Consider the following 21,128-nt stretch of genomic DNA (forward strand, 5'->3'; position numbering starts at 1 on the left):
TACGTTGTGGGAGAAAACTGCACGAAAAATGCGTGTTCAGGCCTCATGACTTGGTTACACGGCCCTCCTATCCTTGCCCGTTGCAGTCGAATAGAAAATCGATGCCACCCATCGCCCAATCTGCAGAGTTGTGGGAGGGCACCACCTACCCCGAATCAAAGAGGTTTTTAATATTACAACGTTGCCCCCCTGGGCGCTTCGCTTCGCAACTCCCGACGCGTCGCCTTGGTCTCAACTTTTCACCATTTTTATCCTGCTCTGATTCCAATTTTTCTAGGGCTAACGCTCGGCCAACACGTTGATATACAACCGTCTATGCCATTCCGGACGGTGGAATCAAAATCGACTAAACGGAATAAGGAAGGAAGCTCTCGGTAACCCGCATTTATGACACACAACCACGGGCTCTTTCTCTGTGCCATCGGGACAAAGCCAACGCCGACGCCGACGACTGAAAGACACAACCTTGATCCGCATCTCATTCCATATTCTTAATTTCAACCATTACCGAATACAACAGGACTCCGTTTCGGTTTTGTGCACAGCAGCTCAGGTTCACGAGCCCCCGGGTCCGCATATTAATTAGGGGATTTGGTTTATTCGGGGTGCCGAGCCCGTGCTCCTGCAACGCGCGCTGTCCCAAGCACAGTCATCCATACGTCTGGAACCTCGGTCGCGGCTCATCTCAACATTTCAACATTTTTTTTTCCAAATAACAGCTGCACCTGCATTACACATCAAACATACATCAAAAAAGGCTCGCTTGCGCCCTCACGTCACAACTTATAAGCCTAGCTTTGGTTTAGATCCGAACAGATCATCAATCCCAGTAACATTCACCAATCATCATCATTCCCCGGACAAGCAAACCATCCATCATCAGCCCCCAACACAATGGACGACGGGCCGGGAGACGGCCGACCCGAGTCTCCGGGCCTCAACACCTCCGGCCCCAAAATCATCCGGCCCATTCCCCGCCGGCCCTTCAAACTCGCCTTTTCCACGCCCACGCCACCGGAGGACGACGATGAGTACACCTCACCGCGGCCGCAGATCACCGCCAGCGACCTGCGCTTTCTCGCTCCCCACCAGCACGCCGCGGTCGCCACGCCGAGAAGCGATAGCGGCAGCCAGGATGGCAGCAACCCCATCAGTCACACCACGTCCCTGCTGAACTTGACCGCTCCGGCTTTGTATGGCATCTATTCACCTTCGACGCTGGGATCGTCGTCGCTTAGTCGAGCGGATGAGGAGGAGCCGGACCAGGACTATTTTAGGGAGGACGCAGACCGCGGCAGCAGTTTTGGTAGTAGTGGTGGTGGTGGTGCGGATACACCGCTGGATTCTCCGGGACCGCTACATTTGGCTAGTATGGACGTGGCAGCAGATGAGTTGAGGCGTTTGCGGTCCTCGCTTTTGGCGCGGAAGGGGAATTCCTTTTTGGGACCAGCACCAGTAGCAACGGGAGTAGCAGTGGTGGGACAAACAGGAGGAGGAAGTAGGGCAGCCCCTTCGTTGCTTTCGAGGAGACAGGAGCGGAAGCAGAAACAACGAACAGGGATAGTGGCCGTCCAGCTTGTGCTCCGCGCAGCGCTGCTTTTTGTCCTCGGGGTCGGCTACGGCGTGCTGGTCACGCGGCTGCCACAGAAGAATAGTCGTTTGGGCCAGCATCAGAACAGCAGCAGCAGCAGCAACAGCAACAGTGGCACCCATCGACTCACCACACCCCCAGCCGCAATCGACGAAACGAGCCTGGAGTGGCGGTACCTCGTGTTTTGGGGCGTCGCAGGCGTGGCGCTGGGGACTTTGCTGCCGTGGTTTGACCGCTTCTGGGAAGAGACAGTAGCGGCGCGGCGAGAAAAAGCCTCCGGCGCGATGAGAAGCAGCAGCAGCAACCCCCAAAAGAGCAGCAGCATCGACGGGCCTGATATCGACCTCGGAACTGACACCAACCTTAACCTCAACCCCGACGGTGACGCTGACCTCGGCGCCGACATCGAGCCGCCACAAACAACACCCACATCACCACCCCCAGCAGACTGGACCCTCGTGATCCGCGGCATCGGCGCCTTCGTCGGCATAGCCTTTGCCATCCGCCGCCTGCCCTGGGCATCCACCATGCAGGTGTCGCTGACCCTAGCCTTAGCCAACCCCTTCTTGTGGTATCTCATCGACCGATCGAAGCCGGGGTTCCTATTGAGCGCCGCGGTCGGGCTGGTGGGTGCGTCGGGGGTGTTGGTGGCTGGGGTTGTGAGGCCGCTCGGTGGAGGTGACGGTACTGGGTCGTTGTTGCGGGTTGGTGGTAGTGGTGGGTATGAGGGCGTCTGGGGGTTTGGTGGTAATCATAATAATACCGGGCTTTCTTCGTCGTCGTCTTTTGTTGATGACGGGAGTGTGGGGGGTACCGGGGGGAGGGGGTTACCTGTCGGGTTGGAGACGATTGAGACCAGCATTTGGATGTTGAGTGTGCTGTTTTGTAGTTGTGTGTGTTTTGGTAATATTGGTCGGCGGCTTGTGCTTGGGTCGGCGGCTGCTGGGCGGGGGCGATGGGGAGGTGTGAGGTGAGAAGAATCTTTGGCTTTGGGATTGGGTACTCGGGAGGGTGCATAGGGAATCAGGGAAAGAGATCATCAAAGGCGGCTGGCGGTGGTGGTGACGGTTTGGAAGAGGAATGGACAACGGGCAAAACAGATGGATATCTCCAAAAACGGAACAGTCCGGATTGTTTCCTGCGCGTATACCTACCTACCTATGGACCTTGACAATAATACCCTTGTTGTATGGCGTGTCGAGCAGATCAGCACTTGGGCAAACAAACGGGTAACTTACTACTTGCGAGCAATATTATCGGTAATGAGTTAGTTGTGTGTGTCGTGTCGTGTCGAGTGGAATCGAATTGACTCGAGACAAGCCGAGTTAAACGAGGACGTTGAACCTGGAATCATGCCTCGGGCTAGAGCTAGCCCTAGCTCAGAACTTGACGGAATGGGCCTTGAACAGGAGCCCAGCGATAATAAGATCATGAAACCCAGTCAATTGCCAGAGCCCAAACGGTCCAAGGCATCGACTTTATACCCACCCACTCACCCACCGGTCTCTTCGTCACTTTCTTGCATACAATAGGTAGCAGCAGCCAGCCTGGCCATCTGACCATCTGACCATCAATCTGACCAGCAACCAAACAAGCCACTGGACGACCAAGCAACTAACCTGATCAAGCCCACCGCCCACCCACCTCAATGAACGAACGAACGAACACTCTCCCCATTAAACGACCTAGGACAAAAGAAGGGAAGACCATATATATGATATCACATGAATGGGGTGGTACCTGGACAACAATCCTAACGTCTTTCTCTCCTAGGTTCCTTGCGTACTCCCTTGCGTCCGACATCAGTCGCCCTGCCCTTAGGGAAACCCTAATCCACCACTAACCACAGCCTCTTCTTCCCCTCCTCTGTCTAAGGCAGGTAAGGTAGGTCAGGTAGCTAGGGATGTCAGTCAGGGTTTCGTTAGAGGTAATAATTTACTTGTGCTCTGTTCTGTTCTTTCCGCAACTGCAATAGATGGCCGCTGTTTAACCGTGGGAAGGAACCGCCAACATTGGGTTAGTCACACTAGTTATAGCATGCTTGGGCCGACTTCACTTACAGTACTTACCAGTTACCTAGCACCAAATCAGATCCACAAGATGGAAAAAACCCAAATGTATTGTTTTACTACCATGCGTTCGTTTACACGACCTTGTACAACCTGATCAAAAATCATAATAACCGCTGTGAAAGTATTATTCTTTTGAGAATCCCCATTTGTGGCGGCCGCGCGCAAAAAAAGGGAGCCATGCCGCAGAAAAAGCCACGCCGCATGAAATAACTAACAAAAACAAGAAGCCAGAAGCCAGAAGCCAGGCACCACCACCACCGCCGCCATCACCACGACCACCAGAACCAGAGTCAAAGCCAAAGCCGGAACCAGAAACCAGAACTAGAACCAGAATCAGAACTAGCCATCCACATGCCATCATGCCATCATCAGCATCAGCATCAGCATGACTGTCGGAACTAGCATCAACTGACTGACTGTAAATGCCCAGCTAACCTTCCCTAAAAATCACTCTCTATGGCTAGTGGGCGGGTAGGCAGGCAACCTGGTCTTCATCCCTCCCGCACTCCGACCGATGCAACCACGCCGATGCAACCACGCCACCATCTATCACTCTAGCTTTGGTTACCTCCCTTATCGTTGCCGGAAGCCACGGTGTCGAGGGTGGCCTTGGGCAGTGCCGGCGAGGCGTGGGTCGATGGGGGGGAGCCCGCGTGGTCGCCGGTATCAGCGAGTAGACTGTGTGTTTTGTATAGTGGTTAGCAAAAGGTTCATTGTTTTTGTTTTGTGTTTAAAACATCTTTGTGTGTTAGTGTTGTAGAGGGAAAGAGCATGGACATACCCAAATGCATTGGTATGCGCAACCGAGTCACGGTCGCGAACCGGGGGTGTTCCGGTGCGTGAGGAAGCGCCAGAGTCCTCACCGGCACGACCGAAAGCACCACCGGGGCCTCCCATGCGGCGACCACTGTTGCTGCGCGAGTTGAACATCGACGTGGGGCCGAACGATGTGGCTGGGTTCTGGCTCGACGTGCGGCTTGACGAGCCCTTGAGTCGACGGAGATCGTCGATACCAACCTGGTTCGGCGCCGAGTTGTACGAAAAGTTCCTCGACTCGCCACGACCGCCCATCGGTCGGCCGCCGGGACCACCACCGCCGCCACGCTGGCTGCTGTTGCGGGCACTCTCAGCCGCCTTGAGTGCGGCTGCTGCCTCGGCCTAGTTGAAAATAGAGTGTTAGTCGAAACATTTTCTTTTCTTGCTTCTTTCCTTTTGCATTCTGCATTCTGCACAGATGCACGTGAACATGAACATACCTCAGCCTTAATTTCATCCAGGGTCTTAGGCCCCTTGTTAGCCTCCTTAGAGACCCATCCCGACTTGCGCAGGTCGACGACATCCATCAGCATGAACATGAGACGGCTCGGCAGGCCCTCAATCTGCACCATGGTGTCGATGCGCGCAAAGTACGCCTCCATAAACTGGCGGCCCTTCTCGGTGTTATCGAGGTTCGCACCGATCGTCTTGAGCAGCTTGGTGAGCGACTCGATCTCAGCCTCGTCGGGCATGCCGGTGAACTCGAGCAGCTTGCGCACACACTCGTGCATGATGCGCTCCGTGAGCATGCCGAGCTTGTAGAGCTCACCAATGAACTGGACGAGACCCAGCCCACGACGCTTGGCAGCCGCGGCAATGTAGTACTCGTCGGACAGAAGAGCGGCCTCGGTCGCCTTCTTATCTTCACCTTCCGCCGGCTGCGGCAGGTCGACCTTCCAACCGCGCTCGAACTCCTCCTGGCAGCGGTTAAGCAGGTACTTGCGGAACAGAGCGCCGCCGCTGACCACGTTACCGGCCTTGTCGAGGATACCCTCGTCACGGATCTCAGGGCTCATCGTGTCAAGCATGCGCTTGCAGAAGCGGGCGTACATGGAAGCCCAGTGGGCCTCGTCGGTCGCCTTCTCGAACGTCAGCTGAATGACCTGGCGCAGTGTGCGGCCGTCCTGCTCGTTCTTGGACTGCCCGGCAATGGTGAGGATCTGCTCCGAGATGCGCTCAAAGTTCTCCGGTGTCATCTTGTTCAGCGCCGCCTTGACCTTGCGCTGCACCATGCCCGGGTCGAGGTGGCCGCCCTGGGTGACGGCCGTCGGTGCCTGAGCAGCCTTGTTACCGATGCTCGTCGGCTTCCAGCCGGTCGCCGAAGTCGTGATGGGCTTGAGATCCATGCCTTGGGTGAGGGGCATGGTCTTAGCAGCCTGCGCCTCGGCCTTGGCGTTACCAAAGTCTTTGCGGCTGCCGCCGCCGCCCCGTCTGCTGCCCGTCCGCGGAGAAGGCAGACCGCCGCCCGTCGACGATGGGGTCCGGCTCATCTGACCAGGGAACGCACCGCCGCGGTTAAAGCCCATCGTGCCCATGGCCGGCCGAGACATGTTGCCCTGGGACATGGCGAACCGCTGCTCCGACGTGGTCCCGGGCGGCAGCATCTTGGCCGCGCCAAACTGACCCATCGCACCGCCAGATGGGAAGGCAGACGCGCCACCGCCACCACGCGACGAGTTTTGACGGCCCGAGCCGGCACCGGGCGTGCGCGCCGAAGCGGAGCGCGAGCCGTCCGAGTCGCCGATGAGAGACTTGACCTGTTGGTGGAACTCAAGCGATGGCTGCTCGGTAAAGACTTGCTGGAACTGTAGCAAGAACTGGGCGTCGTACTTGAAGATCTTGCCCTTCTTCTGGACAGCCGCATTGAGGGCCGGGTTGGGCGAGGCGATGCCCGCGGGGTAGATGTTGTGCTCGACACCCGGTAGGAAGCGAGCAGAGCGGAGCGACTGCAGCGCCGCGCTCGGCTGGGGTGCCTCGACGGGCGTGGTCTTGAGGGGCGCCAGGTTGAGCGCAGCGGGCTTGCTCTTAGACTTGTCAGCGGCTCCCGCCTTGGCGCTTGCGTCTGCAGCGGCAGACTTCTCGGCCGCCTCCTTATCGGCAAGCTTCAGCGCGCTCATGGGCTTCGACAAGAGGTCGTTGACCGACACCGACTGGCCCTTGGCAGCCTCTTCATTGCGGCGACGCTCGCGCTCCTCCTCGAGCCGCTCCATCTCGGCCTCCTGCTCTCTCAGCTTCTTGTCATTGTCCGCCGAGCTGAGCTTGGCCGCCTCGGCCCGCTTCTTCTCCTCCTCCTTCGCCGCCTTCTTCTGGGCAGAGATCGCCTCCTGCTCCTTCTCACGCCGGGCGTCCTCCTCTTCCATCTCCCGGACCATGCGCTCAAACTCTTCATCCTCTATCTCCTTTTGCGTCTTCCCCTCCGAGGGCTTCGAGGCAGCAGCAGCATCCGCATCGGCCTTGGCCTTCGCGTCCGTCTCAGCCTGCTCCTTGGCCTTAGCCTCCTCGGCAGCCTTGGCTTCCTCCGCGGCCTTCTTCTCAGCCTCGAGGCGGGCATCCTCCTTGGCCTTCTCCTCGGCGGCGGCCTTCTCAGCAGCAGCCTTTTCAGCAGCAGCCTTCTCATCAGCAGCCTTCTGGGCGGCCGCGGCCTCTTCAGCGGCCTTGGCAGCAGCCGCTTCCTCAGCTGCCTTTGCGTCCTCTTCCTCCTTGGCCTTCGGGTTAGAGGGAGCGTCGGCCTGTTTCCTGACCGAGTTAATGAAGTCGTTACGGATCTGCTCGGCCGTCTTTCCGGTCGACGTGCTGTCGGTGCGGCTATGGGACGGCGTCGAGGGCTTCGGGGGCGGAGTCGGCGTCGAGACGATCGCAGGAGGGGTCTTGGACACCGGGACATTCGAGGCGGCGACGGCCGGCGCCTTGACGGGGACTGGCAGATCGACAATCTGGCCCTCCGGGTTCTTGATGACGATGGCCTGGCTCTTCTTGGGCCGCGAGAAGGCCGGCGACGACACGATGGCGGGAGCCGCCTGGGCAAGCTGGGCGGGCCGCTGCTGGGGGGTACCCTGGGTGACGGCCGGGGCCGGTTGGGGCTGACCGGTGCTCGACGCGGGACGATCGGAAACCTGTGAGGGGTTACGAGACATGGGCTGGGCAGCGGGCTGCCCGGGCCCGTACGAAGGTACAAACCGCTGGTGCTGCTGGTGCTGCGGATGCTGCTGATGCTGCTGATGCGGCTGGTGCGGCTGGTGCGGGAGTTGATGCGGATGCGGCTGATGCTGGTGGGGGCCGGGGCCGAAGCGGGTGGGCTGCTGAGGATAATGGTTCATCTGCTGGGGCATGTAGGTAGGGTAACCTAAACGGTAGCCCTCCATCTGCGGCTGCATGCCGTAGGGGGCGCCCATCTGCATCTTGTTTGCGGTTAGCAACTTCTCAAACGTACCGCTTTCGGGCGAGAGGTCAATGTGGCCCTCCATCAAATGATGGGGAAAGATAGCAGGAACCGGACGACCGGGCTGAAACCGGTAGGGCGGAGGGAACAACCCATCGGGATCGTCAGGCAATGGAGCGCCGCCAGTGACGTCCTGATGGTGCCAGTCGGCCGCAGAGTCCCAACGCTTGCTTGGACGCCGCGACCGCCGGGTGAGTTCCATGCCAGTGCCGGTGCCACTAGAGCTGAAATTGGGGTTGTTTTGCTTGGAGAAGGCGTTCATGTTGGGACCTCGCAGATGGTGCGCTTTCTCCGAGTCCCGACGCGCTGCCTTATTCTTCTTGTGGTTGCTGCTGCCGCTGCTACTATTGTTGTTGCCGCTGCCGCCATGTGCCTTGAACGTGGGATACTCGTTGCTAATAGAAAGGGACTTTACTTGATGAGAATAAGGAGGGATAGCCGGGTTCATGCCGGGGTAGTGATAGGGCTGAGCGTTCGGGGCCAACGCAGCGGGCTGCATTGTGGGAGTGATGTGGGCGTGGCCCATCGAGGGGGTCGTCGGGCCGCCGCCGCGGTAGCCGCTACGGCCATGCGCGGGGCCGCCGTGGGCAATGCCGTCGCCATGTGTCGAGGCTTGAGAATCGCGTCGGACGTGGGGGCTCTGGCCCAAGCCGTGCTTCAGGTGGCGCTGCAACGGAGAGAAGAGTCGAGGTTAGCGGTCGGCCTCGCAAAACTTTAACTTACCACCACAAGATAGGATAGGGTAGGGTGATATAAGGGTAAGAAACAGAAAAGAAGGAAGAAAAAATAAATAAACGGAAAACCCCGCTCTTCGGCCGTAAGGAAAAGGAAGATTGGTACAGTGTGGTATATTGTGGGCAGGAGATAGTAATAACTCACATCATTGTCACCGGGGAAGCTCCCAAATGTTACCGGAGCCTGGGGAATCGACGGAGCTCGCTGGCCACCGCCGCTCTGCTGGGGAATCCGGGGGATAGGCGAGGGAGAGTGGGCGGGAGACTGGATCCTCGGGTTCCCACTGCCGGGAATCGGGATCGGGGCAGCGCCACCGATTTGGGGCGAGCTGTGGGCGATTGCAGGCGACTCGTTGAAGCCGAACTGGATGCCCTTGGGGCCGTTGACGGGACCGCCGTTAGCGTTGATGGTCACGGAACTTTTGCGGGTGTGATCCTGGGCGCCGTTCACGATCGGGCTGCCGCGGGCGACGGGCGGAACAGCGACGGGCACCGCGGGGGTAATGTTCGGTCGGCCGGTCATGGGCGCGGGGATCGAGGGGCTGCCATTCTGGGGCGCGGGCGAGGAGGATCCAACCACAACGGGCGGCTGGAAGCCCGTCGCAGGGAGCGGCGAGGATGTCGGCTTCTTGTTCGCACCGGCGGCGGAAGCATACGACGGGGCGGCTGCAGGAGCTGCGGGGGGTTGCGCCGGATTTTGATTCTGTTGACTCGCAGTAGAAGTCATAGAGGGAACTGGTGACTCGAAAGCCGTGTCCTGGCGGGGTAGGATTTTGGGTGTGTTGGGTATTTTTGGGAGAGTGTTGTGTGGGTGGAGGTTTCTCGTGGGAGCGCGAAAATATCGGGTCGCTCCAGGCCTGCAAAGCGGCGAATCTCAGATTCCGGCTTGTCGCAGACAGACGAGAAGAAGGTAATTATCGGTTCGTTCCTCGGCGATCCCAGTCTCTGTGCTGGGCCGGGAGGTCGATAAAAAAGAGGAGGATCGCAACGCACTCGAAGATGTTCGGGCGTTTGGCGAAAGGGTGGAAAAAAAAACGCTTCTGAAAGAGCGTGGTGGTGTGCACACACTTAAAGAGAGGGAAAGTAGAACCCAGAAATTTTTTGGGGCAGCGACTTTCTGATGGCGAAAGGAAGGGGGGGTGTGTGGGCAGCGCCGCTAAGGTTCGGTTTGGCCGCCGCACGAGAAAGAACTAATTGGGCGCTCGGACCACGTTAAGCCCCACAAGTACCGATCACACCAAAATTGGCGTAAGGAGGTACCTCTGTCTGATTAGGTCCGAGACCTGCCTGCTGCAAACAGCGGGCAGCAACACAGAACCTTAACAGGCCGGGAAAACTGAACAAGAAACTTAAACGGGAAACCTAACGAGAAACTTCACGGGCGAATTCAGTGCAATTGTACACCGGCAGCCAGATCACATGCGACTTTCCAGCAGTTTACAGCCCAGTGATATCCCTGTGAATTCCATGTCCCACGACGTTAACCGGGATCAGTTAATGGGTGAACTTTTGGTTTGTTTGGGCTCCCCAATTCTCAGTAATTACGCCGTAAATACAAGAAACCTCACACCCTGCCCTACTAAGGACACCTTTTTGTGGGGGCTGCCAACGATGCCGTGAGGTGGCTTGACACTCAAATACTCACAAACATAAGACGACCAAATCGTTCTTTGTTGTTGGTTCTTTGCTCTTCACGAATGACGCTTCTCTGTGACCCAAACGTGGAAGAAGCTGCTCAAGGCATTTCTCAGCGCACCAGCAGGCTCCGGGGTACGTGACCCTGAACCTGGTGTAATGGCGGGGGCAACATGCCATGCAGGGCCATCAGAAATTTACCAGGTTGAAGCCCCCACCTTCCAGGTTCTGCTTGACTCCCTTACTGAGGTAGGTAGTGAGTTAGCGGGTCACAGTAGTGTAGAATCAGATTAACCCTGCGTGCCCAACTCGGCGCCTTCTTTCACTTCTTTTAATTCTTTCTTTTCCGTCTTCTTTCACTTTTTTGGTTTATTATTTTTTGTCTTTTTTCACTTTCATAGAAAAGGGGGCATCCAGGGACTTGGTCTACCGTTTTTTTGGCCACAACGAGGGGGGTATGCACTGTACAGTACCTATCTACGTATGTACATTTGACGAGCAAAATTTCGAGTGTAACAACACACTTTGGTCAAACACCGAGTCGAAACAACTTCATATTACCATGTTATCATTCTCGGCTTCGCCCCCTTCATCCTCCTCTCCGTCCTCATCCAAATCGAATATAGGATATGTCAAGATCGCCGCAATCCCACCCAGGGACTCGAGCCGTTTCCCGCTCTCGTTGTCGCTACTTAACAACCTCACCTCCCCACCATCTTCCTTCACCTTATCTACTAACCCAACGTACCGCTTCCGCTCCGCTACATCCATGCTCCGAAAGAAGCCGTTGTTTACAAACAACACCCCGCCGCCGCGGCCCACAGCCCCCTCAACCACAGCTTTTTCCACCGGCTGCGTCCCGTACCACGCCCGCCCGTCGTCTTTCCGCAGCCGGTCGTAGAACTGGTCCATCAGGTTCGACTCGGTCGAGAACTTGGCGTCCTCTAGGATCTTCTTCGCCTTGCTGCTCTTCAGCACCTCGTTGAGACTATGCACGTGCCCCGTCGTGGACGGGATGACCACAGCGTCCTTGGCGATGCGCTGCAGCGCCTTGTCGCTCGTCCGTGCCGCTTCCGAAAGCATGTAAGTCCGGAAATCGTCGGCCGCAAACCCCGGGCTGGCGAGGAGTAGGGTGCGCGGGATGGAGAAGTCGATGTTGTGACGTAGGCTGGAGAGGGTTTTGTCGTAGAAGGTGGACATGGTTGTGCCGCCGCCGCCCGTAGTGGCAGCACGCTTTTTCGGAATCGGGCTGTCGATGCGTTGCTTGATGATGGTGCGGAACTCGGTGATGAGGCAGATGTTGGCCAGCCCTTCCTGCATGACCACGGCCGCGATGGCTTCGGGCCGGTCCTCGCTCAGCGCTTCCTTGAGCGCCTGCCGCGCTACTGAGTCCCAGCCAGCGCTCTTCCAGATGGTGAACTTGATGTCGGTTTTTTCGTACTTTAGCGTGATCGTGTGGTGCTGTCCGATGCTGACCCAGTCGTTCTCGTTGGCGACGGTGCCCGAGACCTTGAGCTCCGACGCGAGCGGGTCGAAGAAGGTGGACTTGACTTTGATGGAGAGGTTGGTCCGCACGCTCTTGCCGAAGGTCGACCCGGTCACCGTGGTCATGGTCACTTTGCGAAAGGCTGGAGCGTGCACGACATCGCCGGCCGAGATCAGGTTGTTGGCGTGCCACATGTCCTCGGGCTCAACGATGAGGAGCGACACACCAGCATCCTCATCGATTCCTTGAATCGTCTGCTTTTTTGAAGCGAAGCGCATTTTGTTTGCGTGTGTGTGTGTGTGTGTGTGTGTGTGTGTGTGTGTGTGTGTGTGTGTGTGTGTGCGTGTTTATGCCCGTGTGTGTGATAGGCGTATGGATGTAATAACAAATGTTGATTAAAGGATTTGACTTCATAACATGCTTTGGAGCTTTTGAGGTCGCTCCTAACCCTGGGTATGGAGGGGTTGTTTCGTTTCTACCTCTTTATACCTAGCGGGGTTCAATCCACCGGAACCTTAGCGGGAAATGGTGGGTGGCCGCAAGGCTTGCACAGGGAACCGAAGAATGTATGGTGATGTACATGTTACGATTTTAGGCCCAGAAATGCCAACACGTAAGGTCAGTGGCCGTTATCCGGGCCCGAGTGATCTATCGATCTTTGAAGTGGAATCTCCCGACTCGCTCTCTTCAATTGACCCAAAGTCACTGCCCAAGTGTACAGCTCGTCGTGGCGGCAGTGCTTTCAAGTATCATAGGTATTTATTTATTTTACGCCGAAAGACCACCAAACCTACGAGCCATTGTCACCCGTCCGAGCACATCGCCTAACAGCCAAAATTAGGCCCTTTTCTTTAGTTATGTTCAATAGTGGCTCCGTAGCTGCAATACATCTGAGCAAGTTTTAGGCACGGCGACGTAGTGTAGGCTAACCCCCTCAGCGGTTGTACATACATAGTAATACTTCTACAGGGTATCCGTAGACCCCGACAGGGCTCCAATACATGGGCTTAACACACCGCAGCGGCCAAACCCTCGCCTTTCGCAACAAAGATCGCCCCACTCGGACCTGGATAACGACGACCCTTTGAATGCTCTCTCGCCCCCATCGGGCTGAAGCCCGAAAAAAGACGCTCTGGAACCAACAATGGGAAGTTCGGACCTGAGGGGAACAATGCCGAACAATGTCTTCACAGCATGGAACTAACCCCTCCTTCCATTCCCTATGCAGGGAGATAGATGTATCTCGCTTTTTTGGGAGACCGTTTGCCTCTTTGCAAACAGATTCGCCGGTCCTTGTTTCATGGTCCGGACGGAAATAGGCGATAAGTTGTCAGGCAGCCTGGAAGAACGGATTCACCGAACCTCTTCTCACCATCGGGCGTTTTTGTCGCCGCATCAGCCTTCCCTTTCTCAATAGGCTGCCACGCAGGAGGCTCACAAAAATCCTGGGTCGACGCTGATCTCGCCCTGCCAAAAACCGATGGTGGGTTCAAAGGGTCAAAGAACGCATTGTTCTTTTCGTTCGCACGTGGTTCTCTTCTCCTCTTGAACACTTTGAACATGTGCAATGTACTGTGTATTCCTTTACCTTCACTGAGTGAGAAGATGGCGAGTGGTGATGCCCGGACCCCAAAGAAGAAAAAAGGAGGATCGAGCTCCCGACTTGGCGTCGATGGTGGCGTGCAGTGCAGCGTAATGCAGTCTCTGAGCTGCAGGAAAGAGGCGGCCAGGCTCACTAAAGACGTGCAGACCTGAGTGACCCTTTCACTCAGGTGACCCTTCCCGCCGATAACCGTGAGACAGATACGTTAAACCCAGCGGTCTGGTTGGGCTACTGCGATGTCCGTCGTGTTGTCGCGGTCCGATTGGCGAGCTACACAAGGTGTGTGAGATTTAGCCTCCTTTCTCGTTCCGGTTTCTGAGTGTGGTAACTAATCACTGAACGTCAGGTGCGTATTGGTATTTGTTTGTTACCTAACCACAGCCTCCTCATTTTCAGCTCCTCTTTCTCAAACATAGGTTCTGCTTTGTGGCCATATTCAACCCTGGTCCTTCCCTCAAAGGCCCCATCAGTGCTTGTGGTTGTCTTGGCAAAACATGCTCTGGGGCAAATGAGAAATCATAGTGGGGGGTCAATCACTTTTGGCGGGGTTTACCACCTGGAACATGACAAGGGACCTGAAAGAATTCGTCGATTTCAGAAACTAAAACACGATATTCCGTAATTTATTGAGCCACGCTTAACGCGGGCAATTTTCCAGTCAAACGGCCGAGATCAACGTTGGAGAACATGTTCAGGCGAGTAAGGAAAAGAGACCTGGGCTGGGGTTGTTTCTCGCCTTCCAGGTTCTCGCCTTTGGACGACCTATCAAACCGCCGAATATCGAATGTTTTTCAACGTCACATTAGTGCTTTTCTGCGTAACTTTCACACCCAAAGATGCGCTCGTCTTTCTCCCCAACTCGCCTCTTCCTTCGGCCGCCGTTTCGTTCCCTCAGTTCGCCTCCCCAGTAAACCCACCCACGCAACCCCGCCAACATGGATGATTATGGAGCAGCTAGCAACCCAACGTGCGTTACATTGTGGGGGAGAGAATTATTGAATACCCTTACTTCAAGCCTGCGTTCCTCCCCCAAAACCAGACAATCCAGACAGCCGCTTGCCCCCACGAACCACCGCAGCACGACCTGCGGGAATATCGCCGTTCGGTCTGACTCATTTTGTAACCCTGGTTGCAATCGACCTGGGACCAATGTTGCAATTGACCCGGGCTTCCCGTGCCCGGCTGTTTGGTACGTAAATGGGGGTAAGTTACAGAGAATCCTGGATCGCCGCTCAAGACGGTGAATTCCTCTCAACCGGCACTGCTCTCGGTCGGTTGTTTCTGGCCCCAGTGTGATATATCCAACCGATGACCGGGGTGCGGGACGATGGCGACCGTCTCGGATGAACAAGACAACAAGTTCTCGGTCTTATTAACCCTCAATGTTTGTCACTCCCGACTCAATCACCCATACCCAATGCAAAAGGGAGGTAAATACTGTAGATACATAAGCTTCCTAGCCCGGACTTCCCGATCGGTATCAACACCAGTATCCATCCCATCGTGACCGTCCTGCCGTGTTCACACCCGTCACCTACCCTACTTTACGTACGGTACTCACCTCCCGTCCTCGTACCACAGCTGTTGTGCAGACTGCGGGCAACTGATCCTCCCAGCAGCATCAGCATGGACTGAACCACACTCCCCTCCCTGCATGATGACGCTATCCCTGAGCACCCCAAAATGCATCATCATCCCACGCTGCATGCATATGATGTCAATCATCGCAGCGGCTTTCTCCGGGCCTTTTTTTGAACACGTCTCATTCGTCGTTGGCTTTTGGGTTCTCAGAAGGGTTGCAGATCAGGGATCATTCTGGGGGTCTTTTACGTGTAACTCCAAGAGTGTAAAAGCTGTAATATCATCACTTGCGATTCTTTTTGAGGGTGGGGGATTGACATCTTGGGGAGGGTTGCTGGACTTTACGAAGCTGCTGGGGTGTGAAGATTATGTTGTGGCCTCTATTCATCACCTTGAATATAAACGCCCAATGTAGACACCTACGATGGGACAGAGACCGGCATCAAACGTACAGCAACAACAACAACTCTGCCCACCTTTTCCCCAAACACAATGTTTTAATCCTCATCATTGATCATGCATACTTCTCATTTTCAGACCATCCCAACTCATAACAACATCACCATCTTTTAACCCCCCCCCCAAAAAAAAGAAAATCTACTCCTCCTCCGCTTCAAACCCTTCACCCCTCGCAACCCTATCCATCTCCTCCTGCTTCTCCTCCTCCTCCTCCTCTTCACCACCCTCGCCCTCCCCTTCACCCAACGCCGTCCCCTTCCCCTCTACCTCAAGCCCCCCATATCCCTCCTCAATCTCCTCCACCACCGCCGGCAGCAGCCCATCACCACCACCACCCACGGCGGCCAGCCCCTTCACCTCCCGCAGTTGCTGCAGCCGCGTGTTGGTCATCTCAAAGACATACTGCCCGAGGTGTTCCACTCCTTCCATGACCGCCTCGCCGGGGATGGTCACATCCACCTCTTCCTCAACAACACCATCTTCTCCTGTTCCTTGTCCTTGTCCTTGTGTTTCCCCAGCCGTCTCTCCAGCACCTGTTCCGTCAGCACCATCACCACCCTCAGCAGCACCACCCGAAGAAGCAGCAGAAGCAGAAGCCAAAACCTCCCTCTGAGCAGGCCACATCTCCCCCGTGACGAGCACCAACCGATCCGGCCGACGCAGGAGCCGATCAAACGCAGCGCGCAAGTCGGGGCTTGCTTCGAACACGGCGCGACGGCCGAGGACGTACAGGCCGAGACGGGCGCGGGAGAGGGCGACGGTGAGACGGCGGAGGTCGCGGAGGTAGCCGGGGCGGGTGGTGCGCGTTAGGGAGAGGATGATGTCTGGAGGTTGTTAGTACTGGGGGATTCTTGAAGGGGGTGGTTGGGCAAAAGTGAAATGTAGAGAAGGGGACCTACAGTCGTTCTGCTCGCCCTGATATTTATCCACCGTCGTGACAACCCGCGGCAGGCCAAACACAGGGTTCTTCGCACACCGATGCGCCAGCACATCACGAATCAGCGCGCGCTGACCCGCATACGTGGCTAAAATACTAATCTTCGCCGCCGGGTACCCCAGCAGGCGCATATACTGGTATATGGCCACCGCATACTCAGCCTCGCCGAGATTCTGCACAAAATGCGGCGAGGGTTCCGTCTCGCCGCGGCCCTTGTAGTCAGGCACGTCGACAAACTGGAAGTCGTACTTGAACCCGGCGTTGGCGGCGCGGAACTCGGGGGCTGTTTGGGTGTGTGGCAGGTCGGTTAGGCCTGGGTAGCGCCAGCGGTAGAGGTTGGCGATGGACGGGCGCGCGCGGCCTTGCTGGTCGAGGTGGATGGTGGGTACGCCCAGGCGGACGAGGCGGGAGAAGAGGGATTGTTCGAGGTTGGCGTATTGCCGGAAGGCGAGGCCTTGGATGACGGGGGAGTTTTGGTAGTGGTCGCCGCAGAGGACGACGCGTTGGAGGCCTGATGATGGTGGTGATGATGATGATGACCCGTCCTGCTGCTGCTTTGGTTTTTGCATGGCAAACGGGATGAAGTTCTCGATTTCAGTGATCTGCGCGGCTTCTTCCATGACCACGTTGTCATAGTGAAACCCAAGCGAGGCGATCTCGCCCCGCTTCATGGCCGCGTGGGTCGAGGTCATAGCGACGATGCGGGCCTCGCTGGTGAGCAGGTAGTTAGCCTTGTCCTTGTCGCGCCGCAGGATCTCAAACGGCAGCACGTCGGCCAGCTCCGAGAAGATCTTGGCGATGTGCCGGTAGCAGCCCGTGGCAATGTCCAGGGCGGCCTGGCGGTCGGCATCGACGGGGAAAAGGGGCTGCGGGGCATCCGCAAAGTAGCCGTGGAATGGAAACGCCTCGACGATCTCGATGGGGCCAACTTCCTCCTTCTGAACGCTGTCCGTGAACCTGGCCCATGCTGGCTCGACGTAGACCGAGTTGAAGTAGCCCGCTGTTTCGGCCGAGTTGCCGTGGGCCCCTGGCGCGCCCATGCTCGCGGCGAGGCGATTCACCTCCAGCAGAAACCGCTGTCGGTTCTCGAGGAACGATTCAACCCGGCCGTGCTTGCTGAAGCTCCCCTCCGTCTCGAGCTCCTCCTCTCCGTGACCGAGACGCAGCAGGTGGCGCTCGTCAATATCCAGGGCTACGATCTTGGCAAAGAGCTGGTTGAGCGCCTGGTTGCTGTGGGCGATGAGCAGCGTCTTCTGCTCCGGGAAGTTGTGGTAGATGTTGTTGATAATCTGCGTCGCCACGTCCGTCTTGCCCGTACCCGGAGGACCCACGATCACCGTCAGACCAGGCTGCGTGCCCGACACGATGGCCTCGATCTGGGTCGGTGTGAAGCGGACCGTGTTTAGCTTCGGCGCGTCGATCGGGTACGGTCCGTTGTTGGGCGGCTGGTACGTCGAGACGTGGATGGTCTCGATCTCTGCGATCAAGGCCGGCTCGGCGTCTCGCCTTCTCTTCTTAGACGGTTTCGAGACCGCCGTCTCGGCCTGTTTCTGTTTCTCCACCGTCTCTAACACATACGGCGGGCCAAAGCTGCCCGATACGTCGTCGCTGGGCTCAATGATCTTGCCGGGCAGGCTCTCGATAAGATGCTGCCAGTCCAAGAACGTGTCCCGGTAATTGATCTTCCCGACGCGGTTGGGCAGGTGCTTGTACGTGGCCCCGGCCGGATCACCGTACCCGAGAAAGACCTCGTGCAGCCAGGACGCCAGCGGGACATCAGACAGCGTGAGGTCTCGGATCGACTCGAGCACCGGCTTGAAGTTGTTCTCTCGGCCGCTTCTCCGCACGAGCAGGTTGATCCCGTCGTAGACATTCACCTTCCCATCCGTGTCCTCGACAAACGTCGAAGCATCCAGCCGTACCTGAATCTTTCTTGAGTCGCTACGGTTCCGCCCATCGAAATACGCCTGCGCATCCCGGATCGCCCGCCCCCTGTCGTCAAGCACCTGGATGACCTCGGCCGCGCGGACAGACACCAGACCCAGCTTCTCGGCCTCGGACAGCGGCGGGCCGCCGTTAGCGATCTGTTTCGACTTGGAGGCATCAACAGCGACGAGGAACAACACGTCGTCTGGACGCAGCGATTCCCACTCCCGCCGCACATGCGGTGAAAGCCTTCTCAGCTCAATGGCGACTTCGGCCCGGACGAGCGAGGGTCTGTCTTGGCCGACACGGGGCGGCACGACTTCGAGAATGGTCGGTTTGGCGATAGGCAGGGCCATCCGGGAGAAGCCCGAGAAGGTCGTCACCCCGGGCTGTTTGCTGTTTGGCTTCATCCTGGTCAAGACGTCCTCGATATCCTGGCGGATCGCGTAGAAGGCCTCGCACCGGTACAGGACCATGGCGCGCCACAGGAAGTCGCCCACTGAGAGGTACTGGAGGTTGAGTTTGGGGAGAGCCACGGGCTTAGACCCGTCGTAGCGATCCGTTCTCCTCAGCCCAATGTCGAAAAGCTCCTCCTCGGTCGGGAGCACGCTCAGGTCACGGGCGGCTTCCTGGAAGGTCTTGTGCCGCTCGAATGTCCACAACAGAACCTCTATCAAAAACCTGCGGTCCACGGGCACCTTGGTCGACTCGGGGTACGCGATCCGCAAGCCCAAGTGGTCCGTCAACTGAGCGAGCTCGTCGTCCGTCAGGGGCTGGAGGAGCGGTTCGAGTCCGGCCCGCTTATCGATGGACCCGTAGTTGGACAGCGCCAAAAGAGTCAGCTTTTCCTTGAAGTACTTCAGCGCCGTCCGCTGCAGCTTAGCCAACGTCCCACAGTGCCGGTCGTAGGCCTCGTTCTGGGTGAGTTGCGCGCCGGAGTGGTCATCGACGGTGAAGCGAGTGTAATGGGAGAAGAGAGCAGTCAGCTCCCGTAGTAACCCGTTCGACTCGTCGTTGTAGACAGGTGACAGCGTCATTGCAGGCAGGACGTGCATATCCTGCAGCAGCGTGTTGACGTAGCGCCGCGTGGGAAGCTGGCTCTGCAGGTCGGTCAAGAGCTCCACGAAGCGCTCGCAGTAAAGAACTTGCTCAGGTTTGGGGCTGTTGGTGTAGAGAAGACTCAAAAAGTCCAACACCAGGGTATACAACCAGGACCTCTCGAACAACAGGCGAGCTTTCCCCGCGTCGTCGGCCGAGTCGTAGCGCTTGGCAGATGCCCGCCACGCCTTCTTCAGCTGCGGGTTGGCCTCTAGAATGGCGGTCCGCTTGCTCTCGGTCGACATGTTGTGCCAGATGGAGATGGAGACCAGCGGGGCGCACTCCTTGCGGACAATGCTGTAGTCTAGGCTCTGGAAGCCATGGATGATGAAGAGCAAGACGTAGGTCCTGATAGTCCACGACAGCGAGGCGTCGAGTGTCATGGAGAGGGCGCGGCGGAAGAGATCGGAGAAGTCGGCCGGGCGATCCACGAAGATATCTGTGATGGTTAGAAGACAATACTGGGAGGAAGGTAGAAAGAGTAAAACATACCCCAAGTCCCCAATCGCTCCCTCCGCTTAGCGTTCACTATGAGAACAATGAGCAGGACATGGTAGTTGGACGAGTCCTCGCCGTAACCAGGCCATAGATAACTACATGATAGGTCAGCAACAACCTCTTCACTTCAGAGGCAAAACAACACCACCACCTACCTTTCCAGTATCTGCAGCCCCTCCAACTCAAGTAGCGACTTCTGCGGAAAGTTCTCCTTCTCCAGTACATCCCAGATCTCGCGCTTGAGCACGTCGTTCTTGACTTTAACCGCCACGCCTCCACCAGCATTATCACCAGCAGCCGCGACAGCAGCAGCCTTAGACCCACCCTTCTTTTTCGTATTCCTCGTCTGCCGCTGCGGTTGCTGTTGCTGTTCTTGCTGCTGCTGTTGTTCTGGAGTCTTCAACCAATGTTGCCGAGCTAGGCTCGCAAACTCGCCGCCTTCAACATCACCGGCCGCTGCGGCGTGCCCTTCGGAGGGTGCAGCTTTTAGCCGGGGACCTGCGCCGCTCTTGACTCGCTTCGCGGGCGGCATTGTCGTCGCTAACCCCGAGGTTGCTGTCGTCGTTGATCGCGTGCGGTGTGTAGCGGGTGGAGGGTAGGATTATGGGTCGTAACGCGCTCTGTACGGCGTGCAATGTGCAGCACGAAGAACGTACAATCGATTGGGATGACTGGGAAATGGGCGGCGTGGTTGTTGTATTGTGGTCGCGCTGCCGGTTGCGCATAAACTTGGGCGTTGATCTTATTAGATGCGCCCCGGTCCGCGCAGAGCTCCAAGCTTCGTCAATGCACAGTGCTGTCGGGCCCACTGAAATTTAGTTGCAGGGGTCTAGAAACGCAGCCTTGCAGCCTCGCTCTGCGCCAAACAAAGCGGTAGACTAAATCAGATGGCTTAAGTCCAATCCACCTATGGTCAATTCGATCAAATCTTAACAGATTTTGATTGATTTAGTCTTTTTGTCTTCTTTCACTTTTTTCGATTTATTTCTTTTGGCCTTTTTTAACTTTTGGAGAAAAGGAAGTTAACTATCCAGGGACCCACTGCGATCTAGCGACCCTGACGCCAACCCCTGTCCGAACCACTGCAGCCTTGCATTCCCGCTGGAGGACTGTTTGTTCGTCCGCCGGCCGTGCGCAGCTTTCAACGCCAGCATCGTGACCTTTCGACATCAGCGTTTTCTCCCTACTTTCGGTCCCTCAACCACCTCAAAGCACACTCGTTCAAAGACACAAAAACCAATCACCCGAGGCGA

General features: G+C 57.0%; 4 protein-coding genes across 4 annotated transcripts; 1 reads left to right on the plus strand and 3 right to left on the minus strand.

Annotated features, from left to right (window-relative positions):
- Positions 1-894: 894 nt before the first annotated feature.
- Positions 895-2,565, plus strand: C8A04DRAFT_25107 (insulin-induced protein-domain-containing protein; the record flags this gene model as incomplete). Its single annotated transcript, XM_062779435.1, has 1 exon — positions 895-2,565. One exon carries the CDS (start codon positions 895-897, stop codon positions 2,563-2,565), a length of 1,671 nt encoding a protein of 556 aa, XP_062640285.1.
- A 1,652-nt stretch (positions 2,566-4,217) lies between these two features.
- Positions 4,218-9,379, minus strand: C8A04DRAFT_25108 (uncharacterized protein; the record flags this gene model as incomplete). The annotated part of the gene is made up of 4 exons (XM_062779436.1): positions 4,218-4,341; positions 4,445-4,821; positions 4,920-8,585; positions 8,798-9,379. 4 exons carry the CDS (start codon positions 9,377-9,379, stop codon positions 4,218-4,220), a joined length of 4,749 nt encoding a protein of 1,582 aa, XP_062640286.1.
- Positions 9,380-10,839: 1,460 nt separating this feature from the next.
- Positions 10,840-12,051, minus strand: C8A04DRAFT_25109 (uncharacterized protein; the record flags this gene model as incomplete). The annotated part of the gene is made up of 1 exon (XM_062779437.1): positions 10,840-12,051. The coding sequence occupies one exon, from the start codon at positions 12,049-12,051 to the stop codon at positions 10,840-10,842; it is 1,212 nt and encodes a 403-aa protein (XP_062640287.1).
- Positions 12,052-15,554: 3,503 nt separating this feature from the next.
- On the minus strand, positions 15,555-20,407 carry C8A04DRAFT_9357 (uncharacterized protein; the record flags this gene model as incomplete). Its single annotated transcript, XM_062785453.1, has 6 exons — positions 15,555-15,877; positions 15,974-16,240; positions 16,316-19,816; positions 19,870-19,970; positions 20,031-20,133; positions 20,200-20,407. 6 exons carry the CDS (start codon positions 20,405-20,407, stop codon positions 15,555-15,557), a joined length of 4,503 nt encoding a protein of 1,500 aa, XP_062640288.1.
- Between the last annotated feature and the right edge of the window lie 721 nt (positions 20,408-21,128).

The sequence above is a fragment of the Dichotomopilus funicola genome (assembly GCF_033296635.1).
Source record: "Dichotomopilus funicola strain CBS 141.50 unplaced genomic scaffold C8A04scaffold_5, whole genome shotgun sequence".
Taxonomy (NCBI): Eukaryota; Fungi; Ascomycota; class Sordariomycetes; order Sordariales; family Chaetomiaceae; genus Dichotomopilus; species Dichotomopilus funicola.